General features: G+C 46.1%; 1 protein-coding gene across 6 annotated transcripts in view; it reads right to left on the minus strand.

The window, feature by feature from the left end:
- The window catches only part of LOC111973351 (dnaJ homolog subfamily B member 6-like), a 73,521-nt gene that overhangs the window by 25,140 nt on the left and 29,793 nt on the right, over positions 1–18,588 (minus strand). For all 6 annotated transcript variants that reach the window (XM_024000690.2, XM_024000693.2, XM_024000691.2 and 3 more), the window contains exons 3-5: positions 11,293–11,402; positions 9,806–9,871; positions 9,278–9,388 (exon numbers count right to left, since the gene is read on the minus strand). In XM_024000690.2, coding sequence (XP_023856458.2) covers positions 9,278–9,388; positions 9,806–9,871; positions 11,293–11,402 — 287 coding nt within the window. The remainder of the gene's footprint in view (positions 1–9,277; positions 9,389–9,805; positions 9,872–11,292; positions 11,403–18,588) is intronic.

Consider the following 18,588-nt stretch of genomic DNA (forward strand, 5'->3'; position numbering starts at 1 on the left):
AGGAATTTTAATTATGAGATTTCTGTTGTTTGAATTTGGCGCCCTGCACTTTCACTGGCTGTTGTCATATCGATCCCGTTAGCGGGATGCAGCCATAAGAAGTTAAAGGTGTTGTCATTAAAATGCTGGTGGTAAGGTGGGGTTATTCCAAATAGGGGTGTCTGGCGATATTGGTTCCTTCCACCTCATGAATGTATGTACATTTTCCCTAATGCGAATGGAATTAAGAATCATTGGATTGTCTGTTTTTTTTTTCTTCAACGCCTTAGACCCAAAGTAGTGAAAATACAGTATTTTAACAGCACTTACAGTTGACCGGGGCAGCTCTAGCAGGGCAGAAATTTGACAAACTGACTTGTTGGAAAAGTGGTATCCTATGACAGTGCCACATTGAAAGTCACTGAGCTCTTCAGTAAGGCCATTCTACTGCTAATGTTTGTCGATGGAGATTTCATGGCTGTGTGCTCGATTTTATACACCCGTCAGCAACAGGTGTGGCTGAAATAGCCGAATCCACTAATTCAAAGGTTTTATTTACACCTTTATTTACACCTTCAAGTCAGTTAAGAACAAATTTTTATTTACAATGACGGCCTACCCCGGCCAAACCCTAACGACGCTGGGCCAATTGTGCGCCGCCCTATGGGACTCCCAATCACCGCTGGTTGTGATACAGCCCAGGATCAAACCAGGGTCTGTAGTCACGCCCCTAGCACTGAGATGCAGTGCCTTAGACCGCTGTGCCACTCGGATGTCCACATACTTTTGTTTATATAGTGTACATTTATTTGGATTACGTTGACCCTACCTAACATAGAAATAGGGAGAGATGTCCATCTTTGAACATCAGATTCAAGGAGTAATTTATTTTATATGCCTCCAGATTGCCTGGTATTCGTTCATTTTCACTTAAATGTACTTCATTATGTTGAGAAGTCATGATTAGAAATGGGCATTATTTATGTTTTCTCCCAATTCACTTTTAATCCTGATACAGCACCATGTGTCCAACAGTAGTAAAATAAATGACAGAATATTCTGGTTCACATAAAGTAAAATGTAAATCTGCATTAAACGATATTACATTTACATTTAAGTCATTTAGCAGACGCTCTTATCCAGAGCGACTTACAAATTGGAAAGTTCATACATATACATCCTGGTCCCCCCGTGGGGAATGAACCCACAACCCTGGCGTTGCAAGCACCATGCTCTACCAACTGAGCCACACGGGACTTATCACATTCTGATCGCCACCAATCTCTTTCCCCCGGATTGAGCCATGAGTTCTAATTATTGATGCTAGGAGTTCTGTGGCTGAAGAAAATAAATAACGAGACAAAGGGCATCCCTGTCTTGTCCCTCTTGATAACTTAAATKATTCAGATATCGGTCCGTTTGTCCGTATAGATGCTTTGGAGGATTTGTACAATAGCTCAATACAGGAAATAAATGCAGGACCAAAACTAAACTTAAAAAGACACCAAATATGCCCATTCCACCCTATCAAATTATTTTTCAGCATCTATTGATACTGCCAATTTTGGAGCGTTGAAGTTATTGGTATGATGGAGTATATTGAAAAAAGACGGAGATTGTCTGAACACATCCTGTTCCGTTTGAACCCTGTTTGATCTGAGTGAATCAACTTTTGTATTACTGTTTCTATGTGAAAAGCCAATACCTTAGCAATGATTTTGTAATCCACACTCAAAAGTGATACTGGTCGGAAGGATCCACATGACAATGGGTCATTATCTTTATTTTTAAGTAGGGTGATGGTAGTCAAACAGTGACTATGGAAGTTCATTTTTCTCTAGAGCAGCTGTGAGCATAAGTAACACAGGCTTCAGTAATTTGGGACAGAAATTGAACTGGGAATCCATCATTACCAGGAGATTTCCCATTGTGTAGATTATTGATGGCTTCCAACATTTCACCTGGGGTAATGTTTTTATCCATATTCATTTGCTCTGTTTCACTTATAATTGYACTTCTGTTTTCGGGTTGACACAGTTTGTGATTACATTTCAGAAGGATCCATTGTTATGCTACCATCTGGGGTTTGAATTCTATGGATGGTACGTTCCTCTTCCTCTTTCCTAATGTACCAAGCAAGCATTTCCCCTGCACTTTCACCTTGCTCATCATATTGTTGCTTGGATTTCAAAGCAGCACTCTCTGCAGAGCTGGGGTTTACTGTGTGTTATGATCAAGCTTCAAAGTGCTCAACTGTTGAAGGGTGTCAACATTTCTAAGTCATGGATTTTCTGTTCTAGTATTTCAAATGTATTATGGGTCTTCTCTTATGTGTAGAGTAAGACATGATGCAACCGCTCATGTATGCTTTAAGAGCTACCCAGACAAGTTGGGCATACTTCATCGGCTACATTTATTTCCGAAATCATGTCTGTGTTGAGATATGAGGTAAACTCCTCATCTCAAAGTAACATTGCGTTGAATCGCCACGTCTTTGCTATTGGCATAGGAAGTTTGAGTTTAAGGTGAAGGACAATGAGCTGTGGTCCGGAATTATTCAAGGAAGGTATGTACATTCAGAAAAACAGTCAATTAAATAAAAGTGTGCAATTACAAAAGTCAATTCTTGAATATGAGTTGTGAACYTGAGAGTAATAGGAGTATTGTCTTTCAGTCGGATGTTTCTATCTCCACAGTTCACACAGACCATCTCTTTGATGTTGTGGTTTAATACCTTAGACATGTTAGGAAGAGGATATAGTTTAGTTGACGACTTCTCTAGAGTTGCATCCTGCGCACTTAAAATCCCCCCCTGCATATAATATTCCCGTTACATTGAGGTAGTTTTAGTACAAGGTCATTCATTAACTTTGGGCAATAACAACTCAGTAAAGTTACTTTCTTGTGCCAGGTTTCCTTTCACCATTATAAAAACATCCATTTGCATCTGGAGTAATTTCTGTTGACTTAAATGGGACTTTATTATCAATGAGAATTGATACTCCTTGAGGAGTAGGTTGAGGAGAATGCCAGCCCATCCCAAGCTCACCCAAATCTGGAAGATGTTTTTAATGGGATTGACCTTAACATAATTTAAGATCTAGGATTAAAGCTGTTGAACCTCCGGGCCATCTTCTTATCTTGGTGTCCCTTGATTTATACTTATTTATAACAAATGACTGCGAGGCATCCGCGGTTCAACCCCAGAGCTCTAAATATGGAGGCGAGCCTCAGAAAATGGACGGATAGGAGAGCCTACATCATTCAGCTGGAATGCTTTCAAAAATAGCTTCCATATTAAAAACAAGAGCAGTAATAGCAGCAGACACATGTGCCTGTGGAGACATGTGACGTGAGGGGGTTACAATAACACTCGAATGCGTGCGGTGTATGAGTGTGCGGGAAGTGCATGTTAAAACATCCTGGTTTTAACAGGATGAAACGCTTTCATAGACACAAATGGCTCTGACAAATAAGACTAGAAAAGGCTGGATGCTTTTCCTGTATCTGAGGAGAAGGCAAACACTTCCATGTTGATGTTTGCATTTCTGTCTGTAAACTCTTCCATGTATCATGACTCTACAGAGTGTAAATGCCCAGTGTATCTTTAAAACACAGACTGCTACCCAAATGGCACCATATTCCCAATAAAGCACACTACTTTTGACCAGGGCCTATGGGGTTTTGGGCAAAAGTAGTGCACTCTGTAGAGAATAGGGTGCCAGTTTGGACACATGCACAGACTGAGTGCAGAGGACAGCTGTTGCTGTTTACTCCCATGTTGGCAGTGTCCAGCATCAGACAGCATGTCCTCAATGCTTTCGGTAAGAGGACAGTCAATGCTAGGCTGATGGCACAGAACACCACTATGGTCCTGGCTCAGGTAGGTGTCCCTGTCTGCTCGTAAAACTTGAACCCAGAACATCCATGCTCTCCAGTCTGTGCTTGGAAAGCGACTCTAAAAGGATGCAATGGGGMTTCTACAGTTMAAACTAAAGCCTATGGCTATACAGWACCCAGCCTGTAGGCAGAGGTGTGGTTATTGTATGGCTGGCTGTCATTATGCCAGCTGGTGCTGGGGGTCTGTCGGTCAGTCTGTCCGCAGCAGCCTGGGATCCTGCTAAGACTAATAACATACAGGAGGGGTCAACTGACTGCTAACATCTTGAGTCACACCCAGGCTACTACAAAGTTAGGCTAGACGGCACTGAGCACAATCATAAGAGTCAGGCTACCCCACAGTTAGGCTAAAATGTATGGGTATGTGTGTGTCTAATCAAGGGTCCAGGCTACCTCACCTTCCCCTGATTCAGGACATTGTCACGATCGTCTTGCGGTGAGAGAGAGGACCAAGGCGCAGCGTGTGAAAAATACATCTTCTCTTTATTTAGAAGAAGAAAAAAACAAAACAACAAATAGACGAACGTGAAGCTATTAACGACTAAGTGCACACATGCAACTTGGAACATAGACAATTACCCACAAAACCCAAATGCCTATGGCTGCCTTAAATATGGCTCTCAATCAGAGACAATAAACCACAGCTGCCTCTAATTGAGAACCAATCTAGGCAGCCATAGACATACAAACACCTAGACAAGYCACTGACCCATTACACGTACAAACCCCTAGACAAACCAAAACACATACATTCCCCATGTCACACCCTGACCTAACTAAAATAATAATGAAAACAAAGATAACTAAGGCAGGGTGTGACGTACCCCCTCCCCAAAGGTGCGGATCTGAGTCCGCACAACCTGAACATTGAAGGGAGGGTCGGGGTGGGCCTTATTATGGCGGCGGTCGGGTGCGGGCGTGGCCCCCACTCCACTTTGTTCGCTTTGGTAGATCCTGTGACTGGCGGTTTGGAAGATCCTGGCTGGCTGGCGACTCTGGCTTTGTCATGGCTTGCTGGCGACTCTGGTGCTCATGCTGGCTGGCGACTCTGGCTGCTCATGGCTGGCTGGCGTACTCTGGCTGCTCATGGTGGCTGGCGACTCTGGCTGCTCATGGCTGGTGGCGATCTCTGGTGCCATGGCTGGCTGGCGGCTTGGCTGCTCTGCTGGTGGCTCTGGTGTCTGGCTGGCTGGCGGCTTGGCTGCTCATGGCTGGCTGCGCTCTGGCTGCTCATGCTGGCTCGCTCGGCTGTGCGGCTGCTGGCTGCTCATGGCTGGCTGGCAGGGCTCTGGCTGCTCATGGCTGGCTGGCGCTCTGGCTGCTCATGGCTGGCGGACGGCTCTGGCTGCTATGCTGCGGACGGCTCTGGTGCTGGCTGGCGGAGGCTCTGGCTGCTCATGGCTGGCGACGGCTCTGGTGTCATGGCTGGCGGACGGCTGGCTGCTCTGGTGCGAGGCTCGGGCGCCGTGATCTGTCTGGCGGACGGCTCGGGCTGATCTGTCTGGCGGACGGCTCTGGCTGATCCTGTCTGGCGGACGGCTCTGGCTGATCCTGTCTGGCGGACGGCTCTGGCTGATCTGTCTGGCGGACGGCTCTGGCTGATCCTGTCTGGCGGACGGCTCTAGCGGCTCGGGACGACGGGCAGCTCTGACGGTGCTTGGCAGCGGGCAGCTCTGACGGTGCTTGGCAGACGGGCAGCTCAGACGGTGCTTGGCAGACGGGCAGCTCTGACGGTGCTTGGCAGACGGGCAGCTCTGACGGTGCTTGGCAGACGGGCAGCTCTGGCCGGCTGAGGCACATGTATGCCTGGTGCGTGGTGCGGAACTGGAGGTACCGGGCTAAGGACACGCACCTTCAGACTAGTGGGGGGAGAAGGAACAGGGCATACTGGACCCTGGAGACGCTCATTAGGCCTAGTGCGTGGTGCCGGCACTGGTGGTACCGGGCTGGGGACACGCATCTCAGGGCTAGTGCGGGGAGCAGCCAGGACGCACAGGACTCTGGAGACGCACAGGAGGCTTGGTGCGTGGTGCGGAACTGGTGGTACCGGGCTGGAGACACGCACCATAGAGCGAGTGCGTGAGGAGGAACAGGGCTATGGAGACACACTGGAAGCCTGGTGCGTGGTGTAGGCACTGGTGGTACTGGCTGGGGCGGGGAGGTGGCGCCGGAAATACCGGACCGTGCAGGCGTACTGGCTCCCTTGAGCACTGAGCCTGCCCAACCTTACCTGGTTGTATGCTCCCCGACGCCGACCAGTTGCGAGAGGAGATGGAATAACCGCACCGGGCTATTGTAGGCGAACCGGGGACACCATGCGTAAGGCTGGTGCCATGTAACCGCCGCGAGGAGACGCACTGGAGACCAGACGCGTTGAGCCGGCTTCATGGCACCTGGCTCAATACTCTAGCCCGGCCGATACGAGGAGCTGGTATGTACCGCACCGGGCTAATGCACACGGAGACACCATGCGCTCTACTGCGTAACACGGTGTCTGCCCGTACACTCGCTCTCCACGGTAAGTACAGGGAGTATGCGCAGGTCTCCTACCTGACTTCGCCACACTCCTTTTAGCCCCCCCCCCAATACATTTTTGGGTTGTACTCGCGGGCTTCCAGCCTTGCTTCCGTGCTGCCTCTCATATCGTCCTCTCGGTTTAGCTGCCTCCAGCTCTTCACGACATTTACATTTAAGTCATTTAGCAGACGCTCTTATCCAGAGCGACTTACAAATTGGTGCATTACCTTATGATATCCAGTGGAACAACCATTTATAATAGTGCATCTAACTCTTTTAAGGGGGGGGGGGTTAGAAGGATTACTTTATCCTATCCTAGGTATTCCTTAAAGAGGTGGGTTTTCAGGTGTCTCCGGAAGGTGGTGATTGACTCCGCTGACCTGGCGTCGTGAGGGAGTTTGTTCACCATTGGGGTGCCAGAGCAGCGAACAGTTTTGACTGGGCTGAGCGGGAACTGTACTTCCTCAGAGGTAGGGAGCGAGCAGGCCAGAGGTGGATCGCAGTGCCCTTGTTTGGGTGTAGGCCTGATCAGAGCCTGAAGGTACGGAGGTGCCGTTCCCCTCACAGCTCCGTAGGCAAGCACCATGGTCTTGTAGCGGATGCGAGCTTCAGGAAGCCAGTGGGAGAGCGGAGGAGCGGGGTGACGTGAGAGAACTTGGGTTGAACACCAGACGGGCTGCGGCGTTCTGGATGAGTTGTAGGGGTTTAATGGCACAGGCAGGGAGCCCAGCCAACAGCGAGTTGCAGTAATCCAGATGGGAGATGACAAGTGCCTGGATTAGGACCTGCGCCGCTTCCTGTGTGAGGCAGGGTCGTACTTGAGATAGTTGTAGAGCATGAACCTACAGGAACGGGTCACCGCTTGATGTTAGTTGAGAACGACAGGGTGTTGTCCAGGATCACGCCAAGGTTCTTAGCACTCTGGGAGAGGACACAATGGAGTTGTCAACGAGGGAGGCGATATTCTCCGGTTGTGCAAGGTCCTTTCCATCCAATATCTTCTGAAATCCTTTATGCGCTGCTCCCGTTGCTGCTTTACACGCTGCTTGGTGGTTAGGTGGGTAATTCTGTCACGATCGTCTTGCGGTGAGAGAGAGGACCAAGGCGCAGCGTGTGAAAAATACATCTTCTCTTTATTTAGAAGAAGAAAAAAAAAAAAAAAAAAAATAGACGAACGTGAAGCTATTAACGATAAGTGCACACATGCAACATAGAACATAGACAATTACCCACAAAACCAAATGCCTATGGCTGCCTTAAATATGGCTCTCATAAGAGACAATAAACCACAGCTGCCTCTAATTGAGAACCAATCTAGGCAGCCATAGACATACAAACACCTAGACAAGACTGACATTAAACGTACAAACCCCTAGACAAACCAAAACACATACATTCCCATGTCACACCTGACCTAACTAAAATAATGGATAACTAAGGCCAGGGTGTGACAGATGGGCATTAATATGGAGTTGGTCCCCCTTTGCTGCTATAATAGTCACTTTTGGGAGTTTCCACTAGATGTTGGAACATTGCTGCGCAGACTTGCTTCCATTCGCACCACAGAGGTTAGTGAGGTCGGCCTGATGTTGGGCGATAAGGCTGGCTCGCAGTCGGTGTTCCAATTCATCCCAAAGGTGTTCAATGGGGTTGAGGTCAGGGCTTGTGCAGGCAAATAAAGTTCTTCCATCCAATCTCAACAAACCATTTCTGTATGGCCTCGCTTTGTGCATGGGGGCATTGTCATGCTGAAACAGGAAAGGGCCTTCCAAACTGTTGCACAAAAGTTGGAAGCACAGAATCGTCTAGAATGTCATTGTATGGTGTAGCTTTAAGATTTCTCTTGCATTGGAACTAAGTGGTCTACCCCGAACCATGACAAACAGCCCCAGACCATTATTCCTTCTCCGCCAAACTGTACAGTTGGCACTATGCATTTGGTCAGGTAGCGTTCTCCTGGCATCTGTCAAACCCAGATCCGTCCGTCGGTCTGCCAGATGGTGAAGCATGATTCATCACTCCAGAGAACGCGTTTCCACTGCTCCAGAGTCCAATGGCGGCGAACTTTACGCCACTTAAGTGTACATGGTGAACTTAGGCTTGTGTGCGGCTGCTCGCCCATGGATGCCCATTTCATGAAGCTCCCGACGAACCGTTCCTGTGCTAACGTTGCTTCCAGAAGCAGTTTGGAACTCGGTAGTGAGTGTTGCAACAGAAGACAGACGATTTTTAAGAGCTACGCGCTTCAGCCTTCGCCGGTCCCATTCTTTGAGCTTGTGTGGCCAACCACTTTGCAGCTGAGCCGTTGTTGCCCCTAGAAGTTTCCATTTCACAATAACAGCACTTACAGTTGACAGGGGCAGCTCTAGCAGGGCAGAAATTTTACAAACTAACTTGTTGGAAAGGTGGCATCCTARGATGTCACGGAGCTCTTCAGTATGGTCATTTACTGTCAATGTTTGTCTATGGAGATTGCATGGCTGTGTACTCGATTTTATACACTTGTCAGCAAAAGGTGTGGATGAAATAGCCGAATCCACTAATTTGAAAGGGTGTCCACATACTTTTGTATATATTGTGTATAGAACACTCAGGCAGAGCAGCAAACAGCCCAATCTCTCTTATCCAGCCAGCTAGGCTGACCTAGATGTGTGCACAATTAGTAGCATGGCCACAGGGGTTTAAAACTGCAATTAGTTGTAGGCATCTGACAGCGAAAAGGTCAGGAATGTTCCAGGAATTAAAAAGCAGACCGCTTTGAGAAAGCGTTGATAAACTTAATCTCAATGCCTGCTTCAGTAATTAAAGCCATAGTGAGGTCTCTTGCTCACACTCGCTCACTCTGGCCTCAGTGGGGTGGGGGGGCGGTGGAGAGACTTACCGAAGAAATCTGCAAATGGATCTCGTTCCCCGAAGAATTCCCTGAAGACGTCTTCTGGATTACGGAATGTGAACCCACCACCGAAGTGATCAGCGTTGTGATAATGCCCTCCTGGAAGAAAGAGACAGAATCATCAACTAATTTCCAACAAGAGTTATTGAGAGATAGTAAAGCAACATATTCCTGGTCATACAAGCACACACGGCGATCTGAACATAGTTCAATTATTCAAGGGCACTATTACAGTAGCATGACACTTAGTTGACAGCTAATGCCTCGTAGTAATGGCTTAGCTGAAAGTCAGACACCCCCCACAAAAAAAGAGGTTGGTATTGCCATGTCAGATTTATGGTAAAACACTGAAGTTGACCCCATAGAGTTGTACATTAGTAGAAGAAAATACACTTCTCCTTGGCATGTTTGCTTTATGTGGCATTTCAGACATTGTGTCCTTTTATATTCATTTATAACCTCCATATCTCCTAGATAAGCCTATCAAGACATCAAAGAGTAATGTTCAATGTTTACCTCCTCCCCCTCCGCTTCCTGTTAGGCCTTCTTTACCATATTGGTCATACAGGTTCCTCTTGTTTGCTAATGAAAAGGAAAAAATAAAAATAAGGAAAAGGGGGATTAAATGCTGGGAAGAGCCATAGTAAGAAATTGGAGGGTGCACGGTGCTGACAAGCCATGGGAGTTAGTGGACAGAGTGTCGCTGCCCAAGTTCATGCCCATTTCCATAAAAGTCCTAAATTACCACCCCAGAACTTGATAGACAAAACGAGCCGAATGACAACAAGAAACTACTCAAAGGCTTGTACAAGAACCAGAAGAGGAAAGTCGATGTTGAAGTGCGTGTACTCCACAGCTCAAACAGCCCTGACATAACAATTACTGGCCTGGTTTTAGCTGCTGTTGCCAGTTGAACAGTATATAACAGGAACAACTAAATCAAGACATTACAGTTGTCTGTTGTGCTCTTGGGCCTATAAATGTGTCCCAAACAGCACCCTAGTCCCTATGTAGTGCACTACTTTTGACCAGAGCCCTGATCAAAAGTAGTGCACTACATAGTAACTAAGGTGCCATTTGGGACATACAACACCTCAAGTACATTTCATAATTGTTGGTCCTGAAACAGACAAAAAGGTCATTCTGGACAAACAAACAAGAGTGATGTATGTTCACTATCTGGCAGCAACACATCACTGATCATATGTTTGTGTGAAAAAAAATTGGTATTGGTGAAAACATCATGAAGACAGCTAGGGGCCGTACTTGCAAACATTAGAAAAAGTTTAAATTCAAGGTTAAGCATTGGCCAATTAACATCGTAGATGTAGTGTCACATGATAGAACACCGCATTGTAGCTAGTCCCATCAGAACCAGGCACACATTAGCKCTATGCTAACCTCACAAGGTGGCAGTGATTATTTACTGTAACAAAAACCTAATTTATTTATTTATATTTAACTAGGCAAGTCAGTTAAGAACAAATTCTTATTTACAATGACGGCCTACTGGGGAATAGTGGGTTAACAACCTTGTTCAGGGGTAGAACGACAGATTTTTACCTTGTCAGCTCATGGAATCGATCCAGCAACCTTTCGGTTACTGTTACAAAGCTCTAACCAGAAGCTACCTGCCGCCCCTTTTCAATCGCTCATCTTACTATCAAAGATCTTAAACTTTTTCGACACAAACTAATGGCATTTCTTAAAATAGGTCACCTCGGACACCAGAGGGATACATGTAATACAATATGTATAGCAGAAAGACACCACTTATCACCACTACTGTGTGTACCTAGCTAGRATACATTTCTAGACACCAGATCATAACAAGTCGCAGTCACTCATTATTATATTAGCAGCAAGCATTTCTCCATAAAATGTCTTGATATTTTTATTCTATTTTACAACCGGATTGGTATCCGTGATTCCGGACATGTGCGATAGRGTTTGATTTGATTTTAGCATTTAAACTGTCTTATGTGAGGGGGGGGGGCTCTTACCGTTTGACAGGACCTCATAGGCTTCTGAAAGCTCTTTGAACTTTCTCTCTGCGTCCTCCTTGTTGTCAGGGTTCTTGTCTGGATGCCACTTGAGTGCTAGCTTTCTGTACCTACAGTATGGCAGAAATACATGTACTCTACATTATAGTGCTGAGCGACTAGTGCTTTTTGAGATCGGTTCCATTATTAAAAAATGATCACGGTTTTCGATTTCGATCATTTGAAATGCACTATGTGGGTTGAATGCTGTAACAGAATAAAACTATTAATACATTTCCCAAGATGGTAACGACTGTCCATTACTGCTTATCACTTATTAACCATCAATTATTCACATTATTTTTTAAATTAAATCTTTCAGTTGTGTATATTACATTTGTTTTATCTGATTACTATTTTTTCATTCCAAGTCATCTCATCTCCATAGAGCTGGTGCCTATGCTGTCTGACAAAATCCCTATTTTGTAGTTCTTGAAAGAAAATAAAGGTATACTTTTATGACTGCTGAATACCAACTAGATCAGGGGAAAAAAGAAAAGAAAAGTCAGTCGGGTTCTCAACTTACTGTTGAGAGTTAGAATACACAAGGTGCAATTTACAAATTTGGTTGTGCATCAGCAGTCACTCAATTAGCCAATGTAGGCTAAAATGGTTTTAGATCGGTAAATTAGCTGGCTGCTAGACTATCTAAACTTGTAGTAACATGGTCGAATTACAGACCGGGTGGGGCCCATTGATCATCAGCTTTATTAAACTGCAAACATTTGCCTCCTATGGCCAAATGTGTAGAATTGGAGGAAATTAGCTGTAAAAACTGCACACTTCTCTACGCCCCATGGCAAAATGAGTAGAATTGCTTTAAAAATTTGCTATAAAATTAAAAATTATTCTCTCCGCCCCTTGGCAAAGTGTGTACAATTGCAGCAAACTTGCTTTAAAAACAGGGGGGGGTAATAGATGTGGCAACGCAGCTCATGATGAGTTCTGTTTTTTCTGTGGCCCCCACCCCCATCAAAGTTGCCCATCCCTGACTTAAATGTATTTTCAGGTAGAAATACAACAGCTGCTCTCTTTATCAAGATCGCGCACTCTTCTCTCTTCCCGTAGTAGCAGTCGTAAAATAAACACAGACCGGGAAAGTAGATGCGCAATGAATTATGGTCATTGTAGTTAATTACAACGTTTTACGCGCTAAGCTATGTAGAATATTGGACTGTTAGAAACTACAACTCCCTACTACAATGTAATTCAAATAATTGAACCGAAGTCGGCCAAAATGAAAAATAACCGAAATTTCAGTTAATCGCTCAGCACTACCATATTACATCATCATCTACACACAGAAAGACTCACATTGGTCATACACCTCAAAAAGCACAAGTAAGAGGTTTGACACCCACCATCTCAGATTGAATTTGTTTCCTGTTAGAAACAGATAAGATTAGCATTCCTGCAACATTATTTTGTAAAATAAATTGATCTCTGAGAAACTAAGCTAATTGATTGCACACAAATTGGCTATTCTAAATTTATAGGATTCATATAATATTCAATAAATATAGTACCCAACAGCCAATGAGTTAGACATGAGAAATCCAAATAAATTGTCAAAACCATCCAGACACGCCACGCCCACCCCACAAGAATATAGTATCAATTCTCTATGTCTGACAAGTAGTATGGAGCTCCAGCTCGGAGTATTGGTCTTCATCCTATGTAATGAATTCCTAGTGAATTTGGTGGTGGGGGGTTCCTGTTCAGAGAAATTAGTCATTTAAATTGTTAGGTTTATGTCCCATTTTACATTCTGCTATTACCAGGTTGACCATTAGATGGTGTTGTTCCAGATMATTTATTTCTGATTTCCTCAGTCTATGGACAAGGTATGACAGCAGTCCATGCATTGGTTTTGTTGTCCACTGTTTCAAATGCTAAAACTTTTCAGCATTTGTGGCACACATCCACAAGTTAATGGTATCTATATTAGCATTTTCACGCATCATGTCCAAGTCATCGTAAAGCATCTAAAAATGTATTGTGCAACTCAATGACATTACCTATAGATGATTTGGATATGAAGCGAGGAAATGCTAATATAGGTACCATTGACATGCATTGCATTTGTGCCACAAATGCAAAAGAAAGTTAGCATTTGAATCAGTGGCCAGGTAAACAAAACCAAAGCATGGGTTGCTGTAATACCTTGTCCAAAAACTGCTTACAGGGTTGTTCTTCAAAAGTGCCTTCCTCACCATCTTAAATAAGCATGCCCCTTTCAAAACATGTAGAACTAAGAACAGATATAGCCCTTGGTTCACTCCAGACTTGACTGCCCTTGACCAGCACAAAAACATCCTGTGGCACACTGCACTAGCTCTCAAATAGTACCCGCGGTATGCAACTTTTCAGGAAGTTAGGAACCGATATACACAGGCAGTTAGGAAAGCAAAGGCTAGCTTTTTTAAACAGAAATTTGCATCCTGCAGCTCTAACTCCAAAAAGTTTTGGGACACTGTAAAGTCCATGGAGAATAAGAGCAGCTCCTCTCTCTACGGCTGACCACGCTTTCCACCTGGCTACCCCAACCCCAACCAACAGCTCTGCACCCCCCGCAGCTACTGGCCCAAGCCCCCCCCCCCCCCCCCCTCACCCAAATACAGACAGCTGATGTCCTGAAAGCTGCAGAATCTAGATCCCTACAAATCAGCTGGGTAGACAATCTGGACCCTCTCTTCCTAAAATATCCGCCCAGATGTCAACCCCTATTACTAGTCTGTTCAACCTCTCTTTCGTATCATCTGAGATTCCTAAAGATTGGAACATCACTCTTCAAAGGGGGGGACACTCTAGACCCAAACTGTTACAGACCTATATCCATCCTGCTGCCTGCCTTTCTAATCTTCGAGCCAAGTGAACAAACAAATCAAATTTTATTTGTCACATACACATGGTTAGCAGATGTTAATGCGAGTGTAGCGAAATGCTTGTGCTTCTAGTTCAGACCATGCAGTAATATCCAACGAGTAATCTAACCTAACAATTTCACAACAACTACCTTATCACACAAGTTGAAAGGAATGAAAAAGATATGTACATTAAAAAAATATACGAATGAGTGATGTATATAGAACGGCATAGGCAAGATGCAGTAGTTGGTATAATCAATAAAACACGGGACGAGATGTTAAAACTGTCCATTGTGCCAATAGATGGTTGCACTCACATGAGATTGCCGTGATGTTGAGTGGCATGGGAGGTTTTTTTTAGACTGGGTTAAGGATGTGCGGATTTCACATCCTCAGTAGTGTGCCTTCGCATCAGTGGGTTGTTCGGCCTTTAATCACTAAACACCCTCATCAAAGGTGGCCAGCTAAAGGGTGATCAAGCCTTAGCTTGTGTCCCATGCCCAATTAAGATTTCCCACGGGACTATGCAAGGCAGGGCGCTCCTCTTCCTGAGCCAGCCTACAGCTGACCGCATACCTCATATGCCCTCCTCAAGTGGGTCTGAATTGGGTTCTCAGGTGGGGGTGGGGGTCATGAAATTATAGCCCAGCAGAGGTCCTTCCGTTTGATCCAGATCCACTGGCTGCCTCTTTCAGCTGCTTGAGAAACTGCTCTGACGGTCTGACGCAGAGCCGGTCCATGGATTCCAAGTTCTTTCAACAACCTGATGGTGGAAGAGCCACGAATCCCTGTCATCCCACTTCAACTGGCCAGACTTTTGCATTCCAGCCACGCTGAGTTGCGTCTGCTGCCACTGTGTAACGCAGTTTCTTACGCTCGTAGGCCTTCTACAACAGTTTTCCCACGGGACTGTGAGCTCTATGATGTACACAGCCTTTCGTGAAGACCAAGAGTACCATGTCTGGCCTAAGTTGTGTAGAAGCAATTCTCAGGTGGAAAAATGAGTTGCTGGCCAATATCGACAAGCATCTTCCAGCCCGGGCCATGCCTAGGTGTCCAGTTCTGGCTTTGTAGGAGAGATGCTTGGGCCTTTTCTCCTCCCCCGGATGAATGTTGTTGTTTTGACGGGATTGCTTGTTTTTGGAGGTAATGATTGGTTCACTCCTCTTTGGTCTACTGCAGCCAGTCTTGAGGACCTGATTGTGCCTCCAGGTGTAGCGGCCTTGTTGATCATGCTTGCACACCTGTCTGCGATTAGTATGCCATGAGAGTCGCTGGAGCTGGGCAGAGGGGGCAGGTCGGGTCCTCGCCATACCATTGATGTAGGTTTTTTGGTGATGGAAGCACATCATAAACAGCTCTTATGATGAAGCTGATGTTGCTTGCCTCCATTTGCCAAAGCTCACTCCAGTTGATCTTTCTCCTCTCCAGGCCTTCCCACCGCGTCCATTGCCCTTGTTTAGCAAGAGAGACAGCCTTTGCACTTCTTGCAGTCTCCTCCTGTCTGCGCACCTCCTCGACCACCAGCTTCCTGCGTTCAGATGTTGTTGCCTTATGGAACGTTGGTTTGCTTGCTGCCAGGCCAAAGCCTCTTCTTCCATGCTGGATATTCCCCACAATGTCTTGGTGTCTCAGGGCTTAGCACACCACCAGCCCTTCGCCATGCCTTTGGTATTATTTCTTTCTGCCACACRAWCCTCATGAGCCTCCAAAGAAAGCGTAGAACATCTGGGGCGTTCTTGTAGAGCTTATATGGTACTCCATTAGGCCCAGGAGCCGAGGCCGCTCTTGCTCGTCGGACAACGTTCTCTACTTCCTTCCATTTTGGAGGGTCAGTGTCCAGATTGAATTCTGGTGGTTGAATAGGTGGGATGTCATGTGGGATGATTATCTGCTCATGCCTTTTCCTGTCCTGGTGGACCTTTTCCAGATGTTCTTCCAGTTCTGGCTTTGGAGTTTTTAGGATTCCMCACTTTTCCTTTGCGAAGAGGTCTTTGACAAACTTAAAGGGGTTTTTATAGAACCGTGTTCTTGAGTGTTCCTTCTTCCTACGAAGTTTCCTTAAGTTTTCCGCTCTTCGCAAGGTTGCCAGCCGACATTTGATGTCTGCTTGGAGTAGCATGAGACCTTCTCTCTCTGCATCAGAGGCCTTCTTCCACTGCTTTCTCAGCTGCCTTCTCTCTCTGACAAGTATCTCGATCTCTTGCTGCCTCCTAGATTTGGCTGGCGCTGGTGGTGTCTTGCCACTTCTCCTTTCGTTTACTCCAAAGCGCTCTTCTCCGTAGTGGTAGATAATGTCTCCCATCCTTTCAAGCTTTTTCTGTGCTGTTCCTACCTGTTGTTCCAAGATTTTTGTCAGGTCGTTGTTGATTGTTTCCCACTCTCTCTTTTCAACAGCTTTGGGCCACTTCACACTCGGTCTGTGCCCTTTGACCTTTTCCTCTTTTAGAGGTCTCTGTGGTTGTATAGTATATACATATGAGATGAGTAATGAAGGGTATGTAAACATTATAAAAAGTGGCATTGTTTAAAGTGACTAGTGATACATTTAATTTTTAATTATTAAAGTGGCTAGAGATTTGACTCAGTATGTTGGCAGCAGCCACTCAATGTTAGTGATGGCTGTTTAACAGTCTGATGGCTTTGAGATAGAAGCTGTTTTTCTGTCTCTCGGTCCCTGCTTTGATGCACCTGTAGTGGCCTCGCCTTCTGGATGATAGCGGGGTGAACAGGCAGTGGCTCGGGTGGTTGTTGTCCTTGATGATCTTTTTGGCCTTCCTGTGACATTGGGTGGTGTAGGTGTCCTGGAGGGAAGGTAGTTTGCCCCCGGTGATACGTTGTGCAGACCTCACTACCCTCTGGAGAGCCTTACGCTTATGGGCGGAGCAGTTGCCGTACCAGGCGGTGATACAGCCGACAGGATGCTCTCGATTGTGCATCTGTAAAAGTTTGTGAGTGTTTTTGGTGACATGCCGAATTTCTTCAGCCTCCTGAGGTTGAAGAAGGTGCTGTTGCGCCTTCTTCGCCACGCTGTCTGTGTGGGTGGACCATTTCAGTTTGTCCGTGATATGTACGCCGAGGAACTTAAAACTTTCTACCCTCTCCACTACTGTCCCGTCGATGTGGAAAGGGGGGTGCGCCTTCTGCTCTTTCCTGAAGTCCACGATCATCTCCTTTGTTTTGTTCGACGTTGAGTGTGAGGTTATTTTCCTGACACCACACTCCGAGGGCCCTTACCTCCTCCCTATAGACCGTCTCGTCATTGTTGGTAATCAAGCCTACCACTGTTGTGTCGTCTGCAAACTTGATGATTGAGTTGGAGGCGTGCATGGCCACGCAGTCGTGGGTGAACAGGGAGTACAGGAGAGGGCTGAGAACACCCCCTTGTGGGGCCCCAGTGTTGAGGATCAGCGGGGTGGAGATGTTGTTACCTACCCTCACCACCTGGGGGCAGCCCGTCAGGAAGTCCAAGACCCAGTTGCACAGGGCGGGGTCGAGACCCAGGGTGCGGATACCGTCTGGGCCTGCAGCCTTGCGAGGGTTGACACGTTTAAATGTTTTGTTCACGTCGGCTGCAGTGAAGGAGAGCCCACAGGTTTTGGTAGCGGGCACTGTAGTGTCCTCAAAGCGAGCAAAGAAGTTGTTTAGTCTGTCTGGGAGCAAGACATCCTGGTCCGCGACGGGGCTCGTTTTCCTTTTATAGTCCGTGATTGACTGTAGACCCTGCCACATACCCCTCGTGTCTGAGCCGTTGAATTGCGACTCTACTTTGTCTCTATACTGTTTGATTAGCTTGTTTGATTGCCTTGCGGAGGGAATAGCTACACTGTTTGTATTCGGTCATGTTGCCCTGATTAAAAGCAGTGGTTCGCGCTTTCAGTTTTGTGCGAATGCTGCCATCAATCCACGGTTTCTGGTTTGGGAATGTTTTAATAGACGCTGTGGGTATAACTTCACATCACCGATGCACTTGCTAATAAACCCGGTCACCGAATCAGTGTATACATCAATGTTATTGTTCGTCGCAATGCGGAACATATCCCAGTCCACGTGGTCGAAGCAATCATGAAGCGTGGAATCCGATTGGTCGGACCAGCGTTGACCAGACCTGAGCGCGGGAGCTTCCTGTTTTAGTTTCTGTCTATAGGCAGGGAGCAACAAAATGGAGTCGTGGTCAGCTTTTCCGAAAGGAGGGTGGGGGAGGGCCTTATATGCGTTGCGGATGTTAGAATAACAATGATCTAGGGTTTTGCCAGCCCTGGTTGCACAATCGATATGCTGATAGAATTTATGGAGCCTTGTTTTCAGATATGCCTTGTTAAAATCCCCAGCTACAATAAATGCAGTCTCAGGATATGTGGTTTCCAGTTTACATAGTCAAATGAAGTTT

Source organism: Salvelinus sp. IW2-2015, linkage group LG14, assembly GCF_002910315.2.
Source record: "Salvelinus sp. IW2-2015 linkage group LG14, ASM291031v2, whole genome shotgun sequence".
In the NCBI taxonomy this organism is placed as follows: Eukaryota; Metazoa; Chordata; class Actinopteri; order Salmoniformes; family Salmonidae; genus Salvelinus; species Salvelinus sp. IW2-2015.